Below are 25123 nucleotides of genomic sequence, written 5' to 3' on the forward strand. Positions count from 1 at the left end.
GGGTTTGGGATGCGTATTGATGCAGCATGGGAAGGTGATCGCATATGCTTCCAGATAACTAAAGCCACATGAAGTGAATTATCCGGTCCATGACTTGGAACTTGCAGCAGTAGTATTTGCCTTACGAGTATAGAGACATTACTTGTATGGAACACAAGTGCAGATTTTCACTGACCATAAAAGTTTAAAGTATTTAATGTCGCAAAAGGAATTAAACATGCGACAGAGGAGGTGGGTGGAATTGATAAAGGACTACGATTGCATAATTGATTACCATCCTGGCAAAGCCAATATAGTGGCAGATGCATTAAGTCGAAAAGAGAAAGCAGTGATGGGTGATACAGAAACTTCAGAACAAGGGAATGTGAGGGAATTAAAAAGGATGGGAATACAATTAAGTGTGGGTCCTGAAGGGTCACTACTAGCTTATATGAAGATCGGATCGGTGTTATGAGATAAAGTCTTAGAAGTTCAGTTGGCAGATGAGGGTGTAAGGAAAATCAAGGAAAAGATAAAGCAAGGCAAAGAGTTATTCCTTCAAGTGTTGCCAGGAGGGTTGGTGGCGATGGGAAAACGAGTTTACGTACCTGAGAATAAGACCTTAAAGGGTGAGATATTGAAGGAAGCTCATGAATCTCGGTTTGCAACCCATCCTGGGAGCACCAAGATGTACAGGGATCTCAAGGAGTATTACTGGTGGCCAAATATGAAAAAAGAGATAGCAGAATATGTGTCAAGATATGGGATATGTCAACAGGTGAAGATAGAACATCAAAGGTTGGCAGGAGAATTACAACCACTGCCAATTCCAGAATGGAAATGGGAAAATATAGCCATGGACTTCATAACCGGATTGTCAAAGGGGAAAAAGGGCAATGATGCTATATGGGTAGTGGTAGATCGACTGATAAAGTTGGCTCTATTCTTGCCCATCAAAATGACGGACCCCGTAGATAAGTTAGCCAAATTATATGTGAACTAAGTGATTAGACTACACGGAGTACCCATATCAATGGTGTCAGATCGAGACCTAAGATTTACCTCGAGGCTATGGCCATGCTTACAACGAGCTTTGGGATCTGAGGTGAACCTGAGCACGGCATTCCATCCCCAGACAGATGGCCAATCGGAAAGAACTATCCAAACACTTGAAGACCTTCTAAGGTCATGTGTGCTAGAGTTCGGGGGAAACTGGGAAGACTTGTTACCATTAGTAGAGTTCACGTATAATAATAGTTACCAAGCTACTATCGGGATGGCTCCATATGAAGCCCTTTATGGGAGAAAATGTCGCACTCCGATATGCTGGGATGAAATTGGAGAAAGGAAACTCCTAGGACCTGAAATGGTACAAATAACAACTGATAAAGTAAGGATGATTAGGCAAAGAATGAAGGAAGCCCAAGATAGACAGAAGAGTTATTCAGATAACCGGAGGAGACCTTTAGAATTCCAAATAGGGGATAGAGTATTCTTAAAGGTGGCACCATGGAAGGGCATCATTCGGTTTGGAATGAAAGGAAAGCTTGCTCCGAGGTACATTGGCCCATTTGAGGTGATAGCTAGGATATGGCCGGTTGCTTACCGTTTAAAGCTACCAGCACACCTAGAGAAGATTCACAATGTATTCCATGTATCACTATTACGGAAGGCGGAAGTGGATCCTTCCCGAGTGTTACCTCCAATTCCTATGGAAGTAAAAGAAGATTTGACACTTGATACCAGGCTAGTCAAGATCATGGATCGGAGTGAAAAAACATTGAGGAATAAGAGAGTATCACTAGTCAGAGTGTTGTGGAGGAACTCACAATTTGAGGAAGAAACGTGGGAGAGAGAATCAGAGATTAAGGAAAAATACCCCCACCTATTCCTTGAGTCAAGTATGTAGTTTAAATTCCGGGGACGAAATTTTTATTAGGTGGAAAGAATGTGAAGCCCGAGAATAAAGTATACAAAGAGAGGGAGGTTTATAATAATTCCAAATGTTGTTATAATATAAAAATAAAGCAATAATAATAATAATAATAATAATAATAATAATAATAATAATAATAATAATAATGAAAATAAATAAATAAATAAATAAATAAATAAAGGGGTGAAAGATGGGGCCAAAATGGAATTAAGAAGAGATGGGATTATAAATACCCATCCTTTCTCTCATCCATGGCCGGCTGATAATAAGAATAAAGAGGGGGGAGAATTTCATATTTTTCTTTCATCAAAAACTTGGAGTAAACACCTAAAATTAGTAAACCCAAATAAGCCTTGGAATTATAAAGTGAAGGAACACAATCGGGTGGAAGAATTAACAAGAAAAAAAGTGAAGAATTGGTGAAGAAAAGAGGGGGAAGAGTGGCTGACAACATACAAGGAGAAGAAGGCTAAGCTTCTTCTAAAATTTGTGAAGTAAAGTTTAGATTCCATCCAAGTAGGGAGTTCTAATTCCAATTTCTATGAAATCAACTTCAATTTGATTAGAAGTTTATGCCTTTCTTGAATTGGGAATTAGGTTTCTTTAACATAAAATGTTGGGAAAATGCAGAAATGAGTGAGGTTAAATGGATTAGATTAATCTAAGTGCCTTAAAGAAGAAGAAGAAATGAGTGCATAAAAGAGAGGAAGGGAACTCTTGGTTCCCTTGGCCACGTTCTCTGCTGGATACAGCAGAGAGGGAATGAGAACTTATGATGTGTTTAATTAATTAATTTGATACCAGTGACTTTCGGAGGACATAAAAGGAGACGGGAATGCCATGAATAAAGGGAAGGCATGGCTGTGACTGATGAGGAAGCAGGGATTTAAGATGAAATGGAGATACCTTCTTCCTTAGCAAAACAGGACAGGTTCGTTGCCCTGTTTCCTGGGGGGATTTTGGACCTGAAAACTATAAAATTTAGGGAGGGTCCCCTCATAGAAGTGTAGCTAGGAGTGTTAGCTTTCCAATGAATCTGACCTCGCCTAATTTGGAGTCCTAGAACTCTAATAAAAAACTAAGGAGAGGTCGAGTTGCCACCCCTGTTGGTAGATTCGGCCAAGTTGATAAAACGACAAAATTTAGCCATATCAAGTGTAGAATTTATTTTCTTGCCTTTCATAAAGTGTGTCTTGATCTTCAAAAAGAATAAACTATAATCAAAAATTGAATTTATGATGTCCACTTGGACTACTAATGAGCTGAAAAGTTAAAGGATAATAGTGAGGAATGTATGTGATGAGAAAGAAAAGATTTGGTAAAAGAGAAATGAATATTATTTTCAATGTTGATGTTGCATGTGATATGTGGATTAATATGGGATAATGATGGGTGTTTGTGGTTTCAGGAGGAACCGCAGGAGGAGTATAGCAACCACAGAGGAACGCAAGTCGAGCGTCCACAACAGGTAGGTACTCGGTACCTATATCTCCTCTAGTTAATAATTATTTTACTAACTTTTGAACTATAAAAATTTGGTGCTTATTGATGGGAAAAAAAAAAAAGGGAAAGGAAAGGTTAAATGATGAAAAATAAAATGGAACGGAGAACTAGATTTAATTTATGGGTTCTTTTGGAGGAAATAGATCGTAACAAGGAATTTTGGTAATGATTGTTTCTTGAATTTGATTTGTTGTCCCTGATATGGGAGGCTAATGATGTTAACCAAGCTGGATAACATCGGCATTACTGGTACGTGAGAGGAAAAATATAAACTTGATTAACTATTCGGTTTTAGAATAGTTAATGATATCGGCATGTGATGTCGATATCGGTAAAATTTATAAAATTGATTAACTATTCGGTTTAAGAATAGTTAACGATATCGGCACATGACGTCGATATCGGCAAAATTTATAAACTTGATTAACTATTCAGTTTCAGAATAGTTAATGATATCGACACGTGATGTTGATATCGGTAAAATTTATAAAATTGATTAACTATTCGGTTTCAGAATAGTTAATGATATCGGCACGTGATGTCGATATCGGTAAAATTTATAAAATTGATTAACTATTCGGTTTCAGAATAGTTAATGATATCGGCACGTGACGTCGATATCGGCAAAATTTATAAACTTGATTTGCTTTCCGAGGTGAAAGCTAATGATGTCAAGAATTTTGACATTGGCATACCTGAGAACCTCCCAAGGTAATATGGAACAATGATTAACTATTTTAGTTTTAAAAATAGTTAATGACACAAACGTTTACATTTGTGTCGGCATTTTCATGAAACTAATTAGTTGTTCCAAGACGGGCAGCTAAAGACACTAATGGAGGTCATTGGTGTCAGCAATAGTCCTTCTGATGAGGGGGGGAAGAAGTAGTTAACAGGAAAAAAAAAACAGAGAGAGAAGAAGAATAAAGAATTCTTATATAACAAAAAAAAAGAGGGGTTTGTGGTTGTATTTAGAATCTCATATGATTTAAGTATATATATATGTTGTTTAATTTTATTCTGTAAATTGCTTGTATTTTAATCATTTGTTTTTAATTATATGGAAAATTTATATTTCTGCAGGTCCCTCCCATTCACGTCAAGAATAGATTTAAAGTTCTTTGATCTCTTTCCGTATAAGTTAGGAACTTAGGGAATTGTGGTGTAATTTTGTCATGCAGTAAACATGTAGCCTATATGGAATACTCTATTCGTAATATTTTGTTTCTGAAATATTAAATGTATCAACCTATGCTTGGGGTATTAGAACGTACTAGACTATGTTAGAATATTAAACTATGTTTTGTATATATATATATATATATGAAATTTCATGTTGAAATTGGCTCTTTTAATTATTAACTTGTGTATGTGATGTAAGATGGAGTTTGGGAATGAATATGGTCCTGAGCATAATCTAGAATGAGTTATGTCGTTAATTGTACTAAACATGGATGTGATTGTGAATGAGATGTGATTCAAAATGTGTGCAGGTACATTGTCGATAACTTGGGATCTCCTAGTATAGAGGAGACTCTGCCGAAATTTCGTTAGAAATTTCGGCGAGTAAAAAAAAAATAAAAATTGCTTCATCTACCCTTTATAGGGGGAGAGATTAACGAATAAGCTAATAGAAAAATTAGGGTTGTTACATATATTATTGAAGAGATCTCAACATTTATCTCGTACTATTTCGAGTCTTAATTGTGAAAAAAAAATCAACCATGTTCCAAGCCATGTCAATGGTGAGGAAGTGCCTTCGAGTGGAAATTTGTTAATATTCTCCCATATTGGACTACCCATACTGTCATAACCCAATTTTTTTACAACATAAATTCAACAAAAAAAAAGAGAGAAAAATGAAAATAAATGAAGAATAATTTGAAGTTTGGGTCAAGACAACACAAACTAAGAAAAGGAAAAGAGAGAAAGAAGAAGATGAAAAACAAACAAAAACAAAAATGAAAAGAGAGAAAGTAGAGACAGGGTAGAGAAGAGGAAGAGAGGGAGAGAGAGAGAGAGAGAGAGAGACTAGGAGAGACAAAAAATAGGAAGAACAAGAAAAGCTAGGGAGCAAGAGGGGAAACTAAGAACAAATGCTTCATCCAGTGGTGGTCGAGCAAGATCTTCATCCCAAGGCCATTTGCAAAACAAGTAAGAACTTCTCGCTCCCTGCCTTGCCTATTTAATTCACTATCACTGTAGCAATATCTTGTTTTCCATGTAACTGGGCCGGACAAGGTTGGCTGGATCATGTCCAATGTAAAAAAAAGAATGGGTTGGGTTTGGGACTTAGGCCCAGCCAACCTAAATTGGGTTTGTTAACCCTTATGTGTTTTCCATGTATTCTATCCCCCTTCTATTTTGATATCTAGCTAAAACGATTCTTTTTTATATATAAAAAAACTTCAGAAATATTTAAGGATCTTTGTTGATTTATTTGTGGGCTCCTCGTGCCTTATTTTATTTTTTTTCTTTGCATTTGTTTTTCTACTATATGCTTAATTTGTGAACCATTACTATTAAATGCAAATATATTGTGCAATGTTTTTTTTTATTCTTGTCTAAAAAGAGTAAATAATAAAAAGGGTAAACAAAAAGAAAAGGGGATAGAAAATTTGTTTCTTCTTTGTTAAAAATTTAAAATTTTGAGAACTTATTCACTAGCGTCAAAGTTAGGAATATCGTATTTTTTGGCTTTATGCAATATTTACCAACACTAGAGTTGGAAATATTTGTAGGTACTATTCACTAATGCCAGAGTTAGGAATATGATAAGGAAAAAAAAAAGAACAAATTCTTAGTAATTTTAGACAAAACCAGCAATGCAGTCTGCCTTAGCTAGACCTCTTAAGGGGTAATAACATCTTTCCTTTCGTGTAACCAGTCTCATACCATAGAATCACTATTGACCAGTTAAGGTTCCTAGTGACTATAACACTAGTTGGCAACTCATTAAACTAAACAATACCCCAAAGAACAAAATGGCATATATTTGTTCTTTGTCCAATAAATAATCATAAAATTTTTATGTGGTCACTGCGATGTCCATGTTTTACACTTACCAAAAAATATTGTAAAGGGAATATATTTGTTTGAAATAGAATTCAGACAAACACATAATTATGTGTTATTTAACTGTGATGAACTATGATTTTTTTATTCAATAAGTATGCTACTTAACATGTCATTATTCTTTAACAATTTATCTATTATAATATCATAAAATGATACATTATTGAATTTCTCGAAGGCAAAATCATCAATATTTATTGTCCCAAGACTCATAGCTGACTAAATCACAAATCTTTCAATTATAAAATGCATAATTTTCCACATAATTTAGAACACATGTAATTACTATTGACTTATTCTCATCCCTTGGGATACTGAATATCATCACACTCATTAAATGTTCATGGTTGTACTTCATGTACTATATTTATCAATTGGGAAGGAATGTTAATGTTACTTTATCTTTACTAAGTCTGGATCTTGAAAGAAAGGTGAAATGCTATAGTGAGTATTTTTTTCAATGGACATGTGTTTCATACTGAAGAATATAGGTATGGTAAAATGACATATAACAATGAAGTTTATACTAAGAGATCGACTTCTAATAAGTTTGAATTTGATAATTATTGAAAGTTAGAAGAGATAAATGAATTGCAATATCATAGTGAAGAAAATATAGTTTTTTTATTCAAATACTATTAGTATGACACCACTGATAGAGGAATTAGAGCAGATTCCCATCATAGCTTAGTTGAAATTAATTCAAAGGCTAGACTCCACAATGTCGATGATATCTTTATTTTCATAAAGCAATGCCAACAAGTTTATTACACATACACACCTTCCTTTAGAAATGATCATTCAAGAGTTGATTAGTTATTCATAGTGAAAATCAAACTTAGGGGTCGTGTTGAGGTTATTCAGGATGAGAATGATGAATTAATTATGGAAGATGATGTCTTTCAACTTGGTGAGTTAATTGATCCATATCAAGTTGCTCCGTCTAATGACTTAGAAGAAAATTCAAATTGTTGCATCACCAATAATATTTTTGTTAATGTTGACATTGAGGAATTGAATGATTTTTTGAGCTCCAGTGGACATACACAAGTTGATAAAGATGATGATAGCGATGAAATCAACATAGAAGATTGCGATGAAGATACGGACGAGTCATTTGACAAAGAAGAAGACAATTTTGATTAATTTTCACTCACCATGAATTTGTAATCCCATAAACTATAATGTAATATTTATGGAAAAAAAATTCACTTCAATGTAATGACAATGATGTTAATATATTATTGAATGATAAGAAAAAATTTATTTTATTATTATTATATGAACTGGTGTTATTATATTGTGCGTGCAACTATGAATTTAAGTATTTGCAGGATAGATATATAGGAAATACAGATATAATCTAACATCAAACATTGTTTTATACAAATAGAAATACCGATGGAATGTGTCCATTGGTATATTCCAGTGGTGATGGGAATTGTTCCTCTTCTTCCTGGCACTGTTCATGGTGTTTAATTACACACGAATATACCAACAAAATGTTTCTGTTGATATATTCCAATGGTGATAGGAATTGTTCACTTCTCAAGGCGTTGATAACTAATGTTTTTTTATCAACAGAATCAGCAATAAAATGAGAATTCCAAAGTGCTGACAATTAATGATGTTTTAATACTATGGTACACATTTCTCAATGAAATCATTGACGAAATGAGAATTCCAAAGCATTGGTAATTAATGTTCTTTTTTAGTCTTGACTATTTACTCTTTTACCAACAGAATCACCGATGAAATGAAAAGGTCATCGGTAATATTTGGAGGGGTTTCTGGATTTTTTCTTACGATTTGAAAATTTCAACTTGACTTCACAGACGGAATCGCCGACAAAGATATTAATATTTAATATTATGTCAATAATATGTAACATAAAAGACCACAAACGCAACAAATAGGGTTTCATCTTCTCCATTTTTCTTCTTTCATCCTTTTTTTCTCTCTCTTTTTCTTCATTTTCTTATTTTTGTTCATGACCCAAGCCAAAATCAAGCATTATATTTTTTTTTCTCATCCTAAAGTATGTTGTCTATTTTATTTTTCTCCTTATTTTCTTTTTATTTTTCTGGGTTTTTTAAAAATCCTTTTTCATTTTTTTTATGCTTAGTCGACACTAAACACATCATAAAAGTAAGATATTTTTCATTCTTTTTTCTTCTTTATTATTATTTTTTTGCATTATTATTTTTTTGTCATTATTTTTGTTTAATTTTATGTTGAATTTTAGTGGTTATTTAAATAATTTTTTCATTATTTTGAAAAAAATTAGTTATTTTGTTTTTCAATTTTGTTGTTCAATTTCAATGAAATGTGTAAGATTAATTTTAATTTATTTTTTTTATTTAGATTATTATTTTTTGTAAATTTAGGATTAAAAAGATTACCACTTAGAAAATGAGAATTTTATTTGAAATTAAATTATTCTAATTTTTTTTCCCATTAATCTATGTAAATGCCTAGAGGAAAGTTTATTGCACGTCGTGAGGACAAGATCACTTATAATTCTTCTAGTTGTGATGCTGACAACCACGAGTTATTAAGTGTCGATCAAAAACAGGCATCAACTCACAACATAGGGTCGTTGAGTGCGATGTTACAACATCAAGAGGGGTTCCTTCATAATGGGATTCATTTACCTGCAAGTACAAGGCCCGATAAAAGGATGACATTTCAATGCAAGTTTGATTTGCTTTCACAACGGCATGTTTAATAATGTTTTTAAAATAATTTTATTGAACAAATGCAATTTCAAGTTTACAAACATTAAGGCTACAAGAACAGTAACAATGCCTTTAAATCATTGATGAAAATTTTATTGTTTTAATAAAGCCAGGTTTCCAAATATTTTTAATGAAAACCGCAAGTCATTGCATGGTTTTCAAGGTTTAAGGTTAGTATTAACTTAAATATTTTTTTTATTATGTTAATTTGGTTAGTTTATTGAAATTATTGAAATTTTCCTTTTATAAATTTTTATTATAAGGGAAAATTTGAATGAGAGAGAGTTGATGATAATGTTGCGAGAAGAGTTTGGGAGAATTACACTATAACTAGATAAGATCAAAATCAAGATAATTTTTTTATTTCAAATATTAAAATTTTATTTTTCATTTATTAATAGATAGGTTGCGTGATTTTTTGTTTAAGGCGCAAAAAAAAGCAAAAGACAATATGTGAGAGAAAGCGAGTGTTCAGCCTGGAATGACATAGAGGTTGAAAGGATTTTAGACCGCTATATATCTCAAAAGATGTATAGGTAGACTACATTCAACACGTGACATTCGCGTTTCACTCAATGGTTACAATCCGATGTGAAGAACTAGTACTAATGTGTTCATGGTTCTGTTACCACGCACACTGGTGGATCCGTTCCATTTGTTTCACTTGAGAAGCGGATGGTAAGATTTTTTTTATTACTTCTTGTTTTTTGTTTTTTAATTTTTATAAATATATTTAACTGACAATATCTTTTTTTATCTTATAGTAGGCTATGGTTTTTGGATTCGAGCAAAGTTTGATGGAGCTTTTTGTTGAAACACATGTGCAAAGTAATGATCGCTAAAAACAAGTGTAGTAATTTGCGGATGGTTGAGCTTTGCACTTTGTGGTATGCTGGTTTTTGACCATTTTTTTTTATTAAGTTATATTTTTTTTTAATTTGATGAATTTATTTTTTCTTTCCAGGATATATATAACAATTGCTTGAATGATAGATACATGGACAATCATTTGACCCATTGGATCTTGATCCGGATTTGTGGTTAGAGGCAGGATCGGGTGGGCCCGATAGAAATCAGGTGGACGAACTCTCTGAAACTATGGAAAATACGATCGGACAACCTATCTTAATGAAAAATATGAACGACTCATTAGGGATTATGAAGAACTCCACCAAGTGGTAATGGAGATAAGATCACACATAGGTGGTCCATGTGCTCCTCGTTATTGGCCCCACGGTCCTAGCGACGACCAACCTCCTTCTTCAGCGCCGCCTCTGTTTTAGATTTATTGTATTCGAACGAATAAATGTTTACATTTGTAATAAATATTTAATTTTTATATTATTTTAATTTCTTTTTATATATTTGATTTTTATTTATTTTTCTACTTCTATTCAATAAATTTTTTAAAAATATATGTATTTTTAAATATTATTGACAAGGTTTCCGACAGACCACACTTGTCGGTACATTCCAGAAGGTTGGTAAAAAATTACTGAAAATATCGTTGCTACTTTTAACTCTATAACGGAATTACATATGGTATGTTGTTGGTGATATATTATAATTACCAACGGATATATCGATGGACAAATAAAAACACCGATGAAATTGCATACAATATTCTGTCGGTTATTTGGCAAACTTCCCGAGGAAAATACTGAAGGAATGAAGCTAATAAAAAAAAATTTTGTCGCGCTTTGTCTGTCTATAAATCCATTGAAAAATTTTCTACCAAAGAATTCACCAACATACCAAAAATTACCGATTAGAGTTTTTTTTACAGCCTTTTTTGTTCATAATCTCATCAATAAAATACTTACCGACAGATTATGAGTGTAAATACCAAAAAAAAATTCATCGATAAAATTGTTAAATCTGATAGTGTATGTGAGGAGAGTTTTTAGCTCATTTGGTCCCGTTTAATTGAGCTTGAACTAAGGTATTAGATTTCAGTTGCCATCAGGTCCATCCTGCACCTTCTAATGTCTTGAGGTTTCATTGCTTTTGCTACTATTTGGGTCCTGCTTTCTAGCTCACTGTCCTGCAGAACCGATCAACCGGTTTTGTGATTTCCCTGAATCGGTCAATCGTTTCCTAGGTTTTTTTATTTTCTGGGTTTCTACATGAACAACCGGTCGATTGCTTTTGGGTTTTCCAGAAACCTGTCAACTGGTTAACAAGCTATTTGTCTAGGCAGTCTATTTTTTACACTTTTGTTTTCTTTTAGCTTTTTCTTTCTTTTCTAGTTGCTTTTAGTCAGTTTTACCTGAGTTACAAGCATTTGTACTCCCTGAGGTATAATCCTCATATTTTCATATACTTTTATCTTTTTTATATAATTACACTTATCCAAAAAAAAAAAAAAAAAGCTATACATATAAAATTATTTATTTACGCTGCAAGGTCAATGTATTAGTCTTGGTTTCTCTCTTTTTTCTCTTTCTTTAAATCAATCGATTTAACTTGTATTTGAGAGTGTAACTCAAACAAAAGTTTACCTATATATTTTTTTAAAAATTAATTATTTTTATATTTTCAGATTGTTTTGATATATTAAAATTAAAAATAAATTTTTTAAAAAATAAAAAATATATTATTTTAATATATTTATAAACAAAAAAATATTTTCAAAAAATAATCATTACAACTATCAAACACCCTGTCAAGCAAAGAGAATAAATCAATCACAAACTTAATGGAATCCCACTTTTCCAAACAATGATTACATCCTCTCTGTTGACAGTTTATTTCACGTTCTTAAATAAGATAAAATCCTAATTTTCAACATTTTGATTTTGAAAAAAATAAAAATGTTGAAATACGGTGGACAAATCAAGCCTGTAGAGCAATTTTAGTCATGGAAGTGGCTTTCTTGTGCTGTTGGTGATGACAGTGATAGATACAGTCGTGAGGAGAGATCAGTAATTTTTATTGGTAAAATAAAACTGTTAAATTTTATAATATATATGAGGAGAATTTTAGCTCATTTGATCCCGTTTAATTGAGCTCGAACTAAGATATTAAATTTCAGTTGCTATCAAGTCCATCCAGTGCCTTATATTGTCTTGAGGTTTCATTGCTTTTGCTGCTCTTTGGGTCTTGTTTTCTAGCTCATTGTCTTGCAGAATCGGTCAACTGGTTTTGTAATTTTCCTAAACTGGTTGATTGCCACCTAGGTTTTTTTATTATTATTTTATGGATTTCTACATGAATAACCAGTCGATTGTTTTTGGGTTTTTCAGAAACCAGTCAACTAGTTAACCAGCTACTTGTCTAAACAGTCTATTTTTTATACTTTTGTTTTTCTCTTAGCTTTTTCTTTCTTTTCTAATTGCTTTTGGTCAGTTTAACCAGAGTAACAAATTTTTGTATTTTTTGAGATATGCTCCTCATATTTTTATATATTTTTTTCTCTTTTATACAATTACATTTATCCAAAACAAAGCTATGTATATAAAATTATTCATTTACGCTGCAAGGTCTATGTATTAGTCTCGATTTTTTTTTTTCTCTCTCTTATCTGTCTTCAAATCAATTGATTTAGCTTGTATTCGGGTGTATAGCTCAAACAAAGGTTTGCCAATATATATATATATATATATATATATATATATATATATATATATATATGATCGTTTTAATATGTTGAAGTTAAAAATAAATTTTTAAAAATTAAAAAATATATTATTTTAATATATTTATATATAAAAAAATATTTTCAAAAAAAATCATTACAACTATTAAACACCCCGTGAAGCAAAGAGAATAAATCAATCACAAACTTAATGAAGTCCAAACAATGATTACATCCTCTCTGTTGACAGTTTATTACGCGTTCTTTGATAAGTTAAAATCCTAATTTTCAACATTTAGATTTTGAAAAAAAAGAAGATGTTGAAATTTACGTTGGACAAATCAAGCCTGTAAGAGCAATTTAATCATGGAAGTGGCTTTCTTGGGTGTTTATGATGACAGTGATAGAAACAATCGCGAGGAGAGATCTGTGTTCAAAGCGCCACAAACTCTTTTAACATTTTGTTTTTGTAAATTATTAAAAAAAATATTTAATAATTGACGAAAGGTACTAGCATGTTTTCAAGGCAAAGGTTTTGTGTTCTTTTGAAGTAATTTATATGGTAACATCTCGACAATAAGGATTCTTTTAACAATAAGGATTAAAACTTAAAATCATGTCAATATAATGTAGAAAAATAAATTTGAAAAAACAAATTGGAGTTACTATTATCATATAATTTTTCAATGAAAAAAAAAAAGACAAACAATTACATTGTATAGCCCACAATGCAATTATCTCACAATCTATAATAAAAGAAACAGTAGTGGTGTTAATAAGTTACTATACTCATTATATATTATGATGAGTAATTTAGAAAGTCTATTTTATTTTATTTAAAGAAAAAAAAAGAAGAAGATTGCCATTTTAAATAATAAATCTTGGAAATATGGATAGTTTTGAGAAACCAAATATAACTACATAATATATAGTTTATAATTATGAAATCAATCACAAAATTATTTTTCCTTTTTGATAGATTGACCAAATAACTTTACATAAAAAATTACTTTTTATGGCATGTTTAATGGAAAACACCATCTCAATTGAAACCTCCCCACTCTAAAACAAATTTATTCACACCAAAATAGGTTTTTTTTAACCCAAATGTGATCAATCTAAACACTTTCTTATTTTTTTTCTCTGTTTTCGATGATTCTTTCTCTCACATCTCAATATCCAGGGAATGCATAAAAAAATAAAATTTAAAAGCAAGGACCAAACATAAAAAAAAAAAAAAAAAAATTATAGAGACCAAACTGTAGTTTTTTGCACTTGAATAACAAAAATAAAAACAGTTGTTTTTTAAGTGTTAATTTTAGTCCTTGTTGTTTTAATTATTTTTAAAATTTAAAAATAGCTTTTATTTTGTAATATCAACCTTTAACTTAATTTCAAGAAGTTTCTTCATAATAAGAATACACTAAGCATGCAAATTAAAAAATATATATATAAAACTTGATAATAAATCTAGAAAATATGGTCAGAAACAAAATATTGAAATTAATCACAAAATTATTTTTCCTTTTTGATAAATTGACCAAAAACATTTACCCAAGGAATCACACAAACCTTGATCTAGTTTAAACACTACTAGTTCATTGGCTTGTATTCTACACTGCAGGTAGTATAAGATTTTTGTAGCAAAAACACAAAAAGTACATACCGACATAAGCTTAAAATAATAAAGATTAAAAATAAAATTTCGTAAATTATCTCAAATAAAATAAATAATAATCAAAATAATAAAGATTAAAATCTAAAAATTAAAAAAAATAAAAGATGAAGAAATTAAAATAATAATAATTAACATTTCATAAATTATTTCAAATAAAATAAGTAACAATCAAAAGAATAAGGATCAATAGATAAAAAATTTCAATTAAAAAATAATAAGGAAAAAGCAAATAATAATTATAAAAATGATAACCAAAATTAATATAAAAATTAAATTTTAAGGGATAAAATTAAAAAATAAATATTCAAAACAATATATATAGCAATCAAAAGTTTAAAAACTAAATTTGATATACTCGGCAAATAATATGATATTTCTAATTTTTTTACAACTTTTAAAAAAGTGTTTTCTATTCAAAATAAAAAAAAATATTTTCTTGAAAACCAAGTTAAATTATTGACCAGAAAGTTTTTTCCATCAACTAATTTTTTTAATAATAAATAAATATAAAAAAATTTAAAAAGTAATTTTTTTAAAATCAATTTTCGAGAAGTAACCGCAGCCTTTTTATTGCGGGTATATTTTTTTCACGAGTCAAAAGTCAAAACCGTTACCTAACCCCAGCTAATAATTTGTGCGCGCGCGAGAGAGAGAGAGGGGGGAGAGAGAGAGAGAGAGAGATGGCCGGCGTGCTAGGGCTTTTATTTTCTTTAAAAAAATAGTGCGAATGATATATATCGTATGTTGGCGTAGAATCCAATGACTCTCCGGTCGCTAAAATTCAAGCCATGAGTATTTTATGCCCATCATTTCAATTTTCTACCAGTTATTTTCTTAGGCCAAATCAATGAGATAAACTCATTATGACTTTAAATGACCAAAAACACAACTAAAAATACCACAATCAACTTGAATTGAAATCTTTTTAGGCCAAATCTACCATTCTAAACGAGGAATAAAAATAACACCTAACTAAAATTAATGAAATGATTTCATCAAGTAACATCAATATGGATTTTTTTTTTTTTTTCATAACTGGAGTTGGAGCTAACAAAATATTTTTTCTCTTCAACTAGAATCCAATTATTCTTTATCATCTTACAAATCAGCAACTAAAAAAATAGTTTTATTTATTTTTTCTAAAAGCTAAAGAGACCAAAAGTTTATGATCAAAGTGAACTCTTAATGTAAACTTTGAAATTGATACTTTTTTTTCTTTTCACTTTGGCCTAAAGTCTTTAAATTATGCTTTTTTGTTTTTTTAACAAATAAAAAATAATTAACTATCAATTTAACCACATAAAAAATAAAGAACAAAAAAATGACAACGGGGATAAAAAAAATTATGGCGCCTGTTTGTTTTTATGTTTCAAAAATATTTTTAAATATTTTTTTATTTACTTTAAATTAATATATTTTTTTTTTTTAAATCATTTTATACGATGATGTTAAAATAATTTTTAAAAAATAAAAAAAATATTATTTCTATATATTTTTGAGTTAAAAAATACTTAAAAAAATAATCCGCAACCATACTTACTATCATGACACTTTATAATGGCGTGGCTTACAATTAAAAAAACACGTCATTTAGGTTTTTTTTTAATTAATGTTAATAATGAGTGTACGAAATCCTAACACGAGGACTTGTTCTTGAAACATGGCATTTACTCATGTTTGCAGGGAGGACCCAATCATGTACAACCTCATGTCTCTCAAAACCACAACGATTTCTTTCATTAGTTCGAAAAGAACATCATCACGTGAAAGACTGACGATAATAATTATCTTGCAGCTTCTTACATCTGCGGCCCCGCAAATTCTGAATTTCAATATCAATACACCATGATTCTGGATATTACAACTTTCTACCCCGTGATCATACCTCATCCTTCCGTCCATTTTTGTTCATGAGATCTGCAATTGTGTAACCTACACATGTAAGTTTCTTCCCGGGCATAAGTTTGAGAATTGAGAGTGTGCTTATAGCTTCTAGAGATTACGTGTCTGTCTAGGAGTACGAGAAATATTATTTTTTAAAATACTTCTTCTTCAAAACATATTAAAATAATAAAATGGAAAATTTATGAATAGTAGTACAATCATTGATTGGGGAATTTTTTTTTATTTTTAGTTTCATTTAATTTATATACTTCTCTAAATCCAAATAATAGAATTGAATTTATTTTTTATTTTAAAATTTTATTTATTATTTCTTTTAAAAATAAAATACCTTTGATGAACCAGTTTTTTTTTCTTTAAATAAATATAAAAATAGTTTTTCCTTTTTTTTTATGATATTGCACAATGTATCATTTAATAACCAAATAAACCCTTTATCTTTGCTTCAATTAAATCAAATTAAAAATGAAAATAAAAAAATCTCAAAGAATTTTAAAAATAAATAGATCTCGAAAAAATAATTTTTTATACCCACTTATCTTTTGAGAGTATATTTATACATTTGATGATCTTGACTTAAATAGATATATTTTGTTAGAAAATATAGGCTATGATAATAAATATAGTTTATTAATTTAAAATTTATTTTTGATATTATATATTAAAACGATAAAAAATTAAAAGAAAATTTAATTTAAAACTAAAAACAAATTCAAGAGCACATGTAATTGAGTTTTTAAACATGTACTTTTTAATTGATTAATGTATTTTCATCTAAGAAAAAAAAAAATTAAAATGTATATTATATTTACTCTACACTAATTTAATATATTTATTCTATACTAATTTCACAACAAACACACATTTTGAGCCGAAATTTCACCGTTTCAAAAGCTCTAGAAGGGGTCATGCATGTTACAATGTTAGGGTAGAAAGAGTTAAATATAAGACTTAGGGGGCCATAGTGGTAATTTACCTTCCTTTTCTCTCTCTCCTGAATATCCAACCAACCCAAGCATGCTTCAAGCCTTCAACACCCGCTCTAAACTGTGACACTAGTCAGTCAATAACTTGACAATTAAGGGTATTTTAGTCATTTAATAAATATTAAATGGCCCTCCTTAATTCTCTCAATTTTTTAATACTAGCTAACAGACATACACTATATATACATGAACTCTCCCTAACATCCTTCTCTGTCACACCATTTCCGTCCCGATTTCATCTCCCTGTCTCTTAAATTTCCATTTCTTTTTTCCTGGGATTTGCTTGATCTTCACGTGACTTAGATTTGTAAGTCTATCCTGTCAATTCTCTCTGTTAAACAGTTCTCTTTTTTTTTGGTATTGAAATGCCTTTTTTTTTCTTTACTAAATTGGAGCATGATTTATGCAAGTTTTGATCTTGATCAGTTGTTGTTACTTTCAAGCTGCTTACGGTTTTTTTCTTATTATCTTGGTTTTTCTGCAGTTTGTTAGATCTGTAATAAAGGTGGAACCTTTATGTATTATCTGTTGCTTGCTATTAGATTTGGATGATTAACATTTGTTGCTTAGTTGGATCTGGATCTTTCGTACTAAGAAAATATGATTTGGAACTATTGTAAGATATCAAGTTTATGCTTGTTTTGTTGAAATTGGCCCTTGGAATCATTCATTTGCGTGCCACTTTTTGTTGATCTTTGATGTATTGTTGCCTTATTTACTATATATGGGATCTGATGATTGGCTGGTGATCTTGTTGTCATCTTGCTTTCTTGTTTGCTAATTGTTCTTAATGTTTGCTTTTCTTGAGATTTTGATTGCATATATAACTGAAGTATATAGGTAGTTTCTTGATGGCATGGAAATTTCATTGCTTTAGATTTAGTTGAACTGTATTAATGCTTCATTATATTGAAAGGAAAAACTGGGAAAATGAGATTTAGTTTTCCTTTGGTTTATTGATGATGGACGTCCTACCTAGATTGCACTCGGGTCCATTTCTCTCTTTCTCTCTCTGTTTATTCTGTACTTAATGTGAGCTGTGGTGGTTGGCTGTTGTTTTTCTCTCGAAAATATAACTGTGGACCCATATTTGATAGCATTCCTTCTACTTTGTCTTATATGGTGATCAAGATCTACATTTCTAGATAAATTCTGGACTAAACTATTATATTCTTTAACTTGCAGCTCTAGATCTATTTTTTTTAGAAGTTGTTTTGGCATGGCTACCTATACTCCGAAGAACATCCTCATTACTGGAGCTGCTGGGTTTATTGCGTCCCATGTTTGCAATCGGCTTATCCGTAACTACCCTGATTATAAAATAGTTGTGCTTGACAAGCTTGATTATTGTTCAAACCTGAAAAATCTCCTCCCTTCCAAGTCATCCCCTAACTTTAAGTTTGTCAAGGGTGATGTTGGAAGTGCTGACCTTGTCAACTTCCTTCTGATCACGGAGTCGATTGACACAATTATGCACTTCGCAGCCCAGACCCATGTGGACAACTCTTTTGGTAACAGCTTTGAGTTCACCAAGAACAACATATATGGAACTCACGTCCTTTTAGAAGCTTGCAAAGTCACTGGTCAGATCAGGAGGTTCATCCATGTGAGCACAGATGAAGTATATGGGGAGACTGATGAAGATGCTGTTGTAGGAAATCATGAGGCCTCTCAACTTCTCCCAACCAACCCCTACTCTGCAACCAAAGCTGGAGCAGAAATGCTTGTTATGGCATATGGAAGGTCATATGGGCTGCCTGTGATAACCACTCGTGGGAACAATGTTTATGGTCCCAATCAGTTCCCTGAAAAATTAATTCCAAAGTTTATTCTCTTAGCCATGCAAGGGAAGCATCTTCCCATCCATGGTGATGGTTCTAATGTGAGAAGTTACTTGTATTGTGAGGATGTCGCTGAGGCTTTTGAAGTCATTCTTCATAAGGGAGAGGTAGGCCATGTTTACAATATAGGGACAAAGAAGGAAAGGAGAGTGATTGATGTAGCCAAAGATATTTGCAACCTTTTCTCAAGGGACCCTGATACGAGCATCAAGTTTGTAGACAACAGACCATTCAATGACCAGAGGTACTTTTTGGATGATCAGAAGCTGAATAATTTGGGATGGTCAGAACATACTACATGGCAGGAGGGGTTGAGAAAGACTATGGAGTGGTACACTCAAAATCCTGATTGGTGGGGTGATGTCTCCGGAGCCCTGCTTCCTCATCCAAGAATGCTCATGATGCCTGGTGGGAGACACTTTGATGGGTCTGAAGAGAAAGATGCTTCTTATGTCTCAAATAATTCAAATCAGACCCGGATGGTGATTCCAGTTTCAAAAGGAAGCAGCTCTGGCTCTCCTCGCAAACCTTCGCTTAAGTTCCTGATCTATGGCAGGACTGGGTGGATTGGGGGTTTGCTTGGGAAGTTGTGTGAGAAACAAGGAATTTCCTATGAATATGGGAAGGGGCGCTTGGAAGATCGATCCTCACTTTTGTCAGATATTCAGAATGTTAGGCCTACCCATGTTTTTAATGCTGCTGGGGTCACTGGCAGGCCCAACGTTGATTGGTGTGAATCCCATAAGACAGAAACTATACGCACCAATGTTACTGGAACTCTAACGTTAGCAGATCTTTGCAGAGAGCACAACCTCCTGATGATGAATTTTGCTACAGGCTGCATATTTGAGTATAATGCTGGTCATCCAGAGGGTTCTGGCATTGGTTTCACCGAGGAAGACAAGCCCAATTTCACTGGTTCTTACTATTCAAAGACTAAGGCCATGGTAATTATTTTCTTTTAGATTCTCTCTCTCTGTCTGTCTCTCTCTCTTTTGAAATTATATTTCTGACTTGCATGTTTTTTCTTTGAAATTTTAACCAGGTCGAAGAGCTTTTGAAAGAGTATGACAATGTGTGCACCCTCAGAGTTAGAATGCCAATATCATCAGACCTAAACAACCCACGCAACTTCATTACGAAGATTTCTCGCTACAATAAGGTGGTGAACATTCCAAACAGCATGACTATCCTGGACGAACTTCTACCTATTTCAATTGAGATGGCAAAGAGGAACTTGAGAGGCATATGGAACTTCACAAACCCTGGTGTTGTGAGCCATAATGAAATTTTGGAGATGTACAAGAACTACATTAACCCGGACTTTACATGGGTTAACTTTGACCTTGAGGAGCAAGCCAAGGTGATAGTTGCCCCCCGGAGCAACAATGAGTTGGATGCGTCCAAGCTGAAGAACGAGTTCCCTGAGTTGCTGCCAATCAAAGAGTCATTAATCAAGTATGTCTTTGAACCCAACAAGAGAACCTAAGCCAAAGATTCAGGTGCAGACCCTGTTTTGCATTGCTTTACCTCCGAGTGTCCCAATTATATTAAAAATTTTCTGGTCTACCTGTCATTCATTATTAGATTCATCTCATTGTTTCCGCCATGTTAGAGAGTAAGGAGGTTAATTCCATCACTATTTAAGGAACACTTGTCTCAGTTACTTATCTCGGTTTGTATTTTTATTTGCTTGTTATCATTTAGTTTCCACAGGAAACTTTTAATAAGTTCTTAAAATTAGTGGTCATATGCTATCTTGCATAGTAGACAAATGTTTTGTGTTTTGCTTCTTTATCGCTGAGCTTTTCAATATAAGATTGGTACTATGTTGTTGTTATGTTCTAGGGTTTCAAGAAATTTGACAGGATTCAGTACTTTCCATCCTATTGGGAGTAAGCAAATAAACATGTGGTAGATGAAGACCCTGTTCGGAATTGGGGTTAAACCTGTTTTTTTTTAATTAAAATAGGAATTTATTTTGTTTCAAATTAACTTTTTTTATAATTTTTGAATTAATTGAAAATAAATTTTAAAAAATAAAAATATTATTTTAATTAAAAAATATTTTAAAAAACAATTTCTATCACACTATCAAACATCCCTCAAACCTAATTTTCGGTTAATTGAAAGACTTGATTAGATCCCCAAATTTGTTCATGGACTAATTATACTGAATACTTCATTCAAGGACTATTTATACTTTAACCAAATAGTTAAAGGGCTATCCATGCTTTGAGTTAGAAATTCCAATTCACTCAAGGAGTACAGGAGGACCGTGTGGGGTCACGCGGAATTAGAGAGGCCTGTGATTTCTAGGACCACACGTACAAGACTATAAATTCTTGAAAAACAGATTTTTTTTTTATGTTTAATATTATCATGAAAAAATAAATTAAAAAGAATTATTTTTTTATATTTGCTAATATCATGAAAAAAATAAATTAAAGAATAATTTCTAGTATTTGGATATATTATAAAAAATAAACTAGTAAATATTTTTCAAGTTTATCAAATATATATAAAATATTTAATATAAATATTTAACCGATAAGATCTAAAAAGTGTAATTGTGATTTTTTTTTATTATATCATATATTTATATATAGCTTATTTTATAAAATACAACTATATATGTAATATAAATATTTAAATATAATATTATAGATATATAATCTTGTGAAATATTTTTTATGTAAAACCTATTAATATTTTTTTTTTCATACTAAAAAAGCCAAATTTGTTAATGTATTAAGTAAGAGTTAGATATTTGGGTTTTTTTTTTGTATGAAGATTTTTTAGAGATAAATAGAAACAAAAATCTTTTGATAGGTTTTTTTGGATAAAAGATTATTTTTTTTAAAAAAAATGATATGGGCAATTATCCCTTTAATATAATATATATATCAATTAAGCATTAGAAAATAAATATAAATATCTTACAACAAACATAGTAATGCATAAACATTAAGTTTTGAAGTCATATATATACATATTAGCTTAAATTAACAAAACTAAACATACTAGATCAAATAACAAACATAAACATACTTGTTAAATAACAAATATAGACTTTCTTATCATAGCAAAATCATTTTAGTAATGGAGCCTTTAATAGCGTAAGTTCACAAAACTTTTAACCCAAATTTTTTTTCAAATTAACATTTTTTTTTTTTTTGCTATAAATGCTTTTGCCAACATTTTATTTTGGATCAAGTAATCAAAAGTATCACCAATAGTGATCTCATCAAGGCCTTCAATTTTCATCACTTCTGCAGATAGCTCGTTAATATCAAGTTGATTTTTTCTTAGGCTTTGAACTACAAACGCTACATTTTCAATTTTTTTAGACAACTTTTCAACATCATCATCTTCTAACATATGATTTCTCTTCCTATGTTGTCTCTTTCATGCACTAGAGGAACATGCCTTTTTATTTTTTTTGAAGTTTCTTCATATTCCTCTTTATTTTCAATTGAAATATATTGCACTTTAGTGTTCTCTTCTAAGTTGATATCAGTATATAATTTGACATAATTTCCAGTTACCATGTCTTTTCCAATAATATTTGTCATTGTTTCATACATATCAAGTATTTTGTTGAGATACTTGTCATGATTAAGATGTGCATGTTCATAAAGTTTAGAATATACAATTTTTTAGTTCCTTGTATAAGAGTTTCGAAACAAAAATAATTATAAAAATTACAAAGAGTATACTATTTATCATACATTTACTTCTTCATCGTATACATCTTTCAAAACTATAATCATCTTCAAACAATTATCTCAACCAAAGCCACTTTTATTTTTAAGTCTAGTTGTTATTTTCCATTTTTTTTTCACAATTTTGAGATGATTGTCCACATATGTACACTCACATTGCACATTGAACTTTTGATTAATTTCTATAGTCACCTTAATAAAAGATTTTTCTTTAAATGTGGAAGAAGGCTTGTTTCTTTCAAGTGTATCTTCGGCTAATTTCTGTGTTTTTTTCTTAGAGACCAAACAAAACATGAAAAACACAACAAATTAACAAGATCACAAGATTTATGCTATAATCACAACTACAAATCCAAACAAAGAAAAGAAAAACATAAAGCAGATAATAGAGATACATTTGAGGAAAATGATTACCTGAAATGAGAGGATTCAATGAGCTTCAATGAAGATTGTTGCAGATAATAGAGGAAAAAAAGAGAGAAAATTATGATGATTTTGTTCTAGTAAAGGGATTTGAGAGATAGAGATTTGCAACAGCCATAGTGTATTCGTATAAGATTTTTTTGTGAAGAAAAGAAAGTGTTTTTTAATGATTAAAAAAAAAAAAAAAAAACACTTTTCTAAATAAAAGTTTAACTTTCCTTCCACTAGAATTTATTTTTCTTTGACTAAATTTTCATAAGTTTATCAAACATAGAAAAGTAAGGAAAATGATTTCCAGAAAAGTATTTTTCTGGAAACAAAAAAGACCTTAAAAAGATTTTAAATTTATTTTTATTTATTTGGAACCCTTGCTAGAATTTTTTATGTACTGTGAAGAGTTATTTTTTGTCAAGGGATTCATTAAAACAAATAATATAAAAAGGTTTAATTATTGAACCGTTCAGTTTTATTTTTTAATCAAGGAAGTCCCATCAAACAAGATTTGAAATTCATTCTTTAAGTTTGGTCCTTTAGGTTTCACTTTTTTTTTTTTTATATATATCCTTTTTTTTTAGAATTTTTAAGATTTGGTTTTTAAGTTTATTTTTTTGCATTTCAATCCCCAAATGTCTATAAATGAGAGAGAAAGTCATCTACAAAAAATAAAAGAAAACTCTTGAATAGCCAAATTCCAGTCACCAATAATTATAATTTTGATGTCTTTGGATTTATTTTTAAGATTAAAACTCAATGAATATAGTTTTTACCTTGAATGATATTTAGGATAGATCATGAATCAATTTTTTTTAATTTTGATTTGATTTTAAGTTTTTTTTTTTCTCAAAGTAAATGTTTTGTGGTTAGGAATGTGTTTTTAGATGTCCATATGATTTTTTCCACGTGATTGTTTTTTATAAAAAAAGGTTTAAATTGCGGTTTTTAGGGTTAAAAAATTGAACCTTGATTTTTTGATTGTCAAAGTCACCTCTAATAATAGAAAAATATTGCAAGTGAACGACGTGGTGTCTTCCTAAGCAGCCAACTTGTTTTCTGTGCAATTTTAATATATATATATATATAAGGGTGGAAGGCAATTTTTTTTAAAAAATAAACACCTACCTCCAGGCCCCCCATGTTTAGGCTTTATAATTTTGGGCCAAGTGAGGGCCGAGCTCTCCAGCTTAAATACTCCTATATTTGTTTTTTTCCTTAATTGCTCTTTTTTTTTTTTTTTTTTACATTTTACAATTAGAATCATTTTAATTAAATTTTTTAGAATGATATTTAGATAATTATCTAATTATGCTATAGTTTTCAAATAATATTTGAGTTTTTTATGGTAATATTAACAATTATTTTCTTAATAATTATATATGAACTTAATATGTTTGATTTTTTTAAAATATATCGGCATGTGAATAAAATATTAAATTCTTTATTTTAAATATTTTTATATGGTTTTTCTCAGATTTACTATTTTCATATTTTTTGATACATTCTTGTAGAAATTATCTATTTATGATTTCTTTTTTATTGAAACTTGCTTTTAAGAGTGCAATAATTTTTAAATTTTTTAAAAAATATTTATGACAAAAATACAAGTTTTAGACCACTGTGTGCAGCTTTGGGGATGAGGCAGAAAAAATTTAAAAGCCTGAGATATGACAATCTTGGTTTATCTCGAATTCACACATAAAACATGTTACTTCATCGAGTAATTTTGTAGTATTTAAAAAGTAATTAGTAATATTTTATTAATT

The 25123-nt window shown here is 30.6% G+C and overlaps 1 protein-coding gene across 1 annotated transcript; it reads left to right on the forward strand.

The window, feature by feature from the left end:
- Positions 1–17546: 17546 nt before the first annotated feature.
- Positions 17547–21055, forward strand: LOC118027500 (trifunctional UDP-glucose 4,6-dehydratase/UDP-4-keto-6-deoxy-D-glucose 3,5-epimerase/UDP-4-keto-L-rhamnose-reductase RHM1). The gene is made up of 3 exons (XM_035030883.2): positions 17547–17681; positions 18560–20162; positions 20261–21055. The coding sequence occupies exons 2-3, from the start codon at positions 18594–18596 to the stop codon at positions 20702–20704; spliced, it is 2013 nt and encodes a 670-aa protein (XP_034886774.1). The 5' UTR covers positions 17547–17681; positions 18560–18593; the 3' UTR covers positions 20705–21055.
- Positions 21056–25123: the final 4068 nt, after the last annotated feature.

The sequence above is a fragment of the Populus alba genome, chromosome 1, assembly GCF_005239225.2.
Source record: "Populus alba chromosome 1, ASM523922v2, whole genome shotgun sequence".
In the NCBI taxonomy this organism is placed as follows: Eukaryota; Viridiplantae; Streptophyta; class Magnoliopsida; order Malpighiales; family Salicaceae; genus Populus; species Populus alba.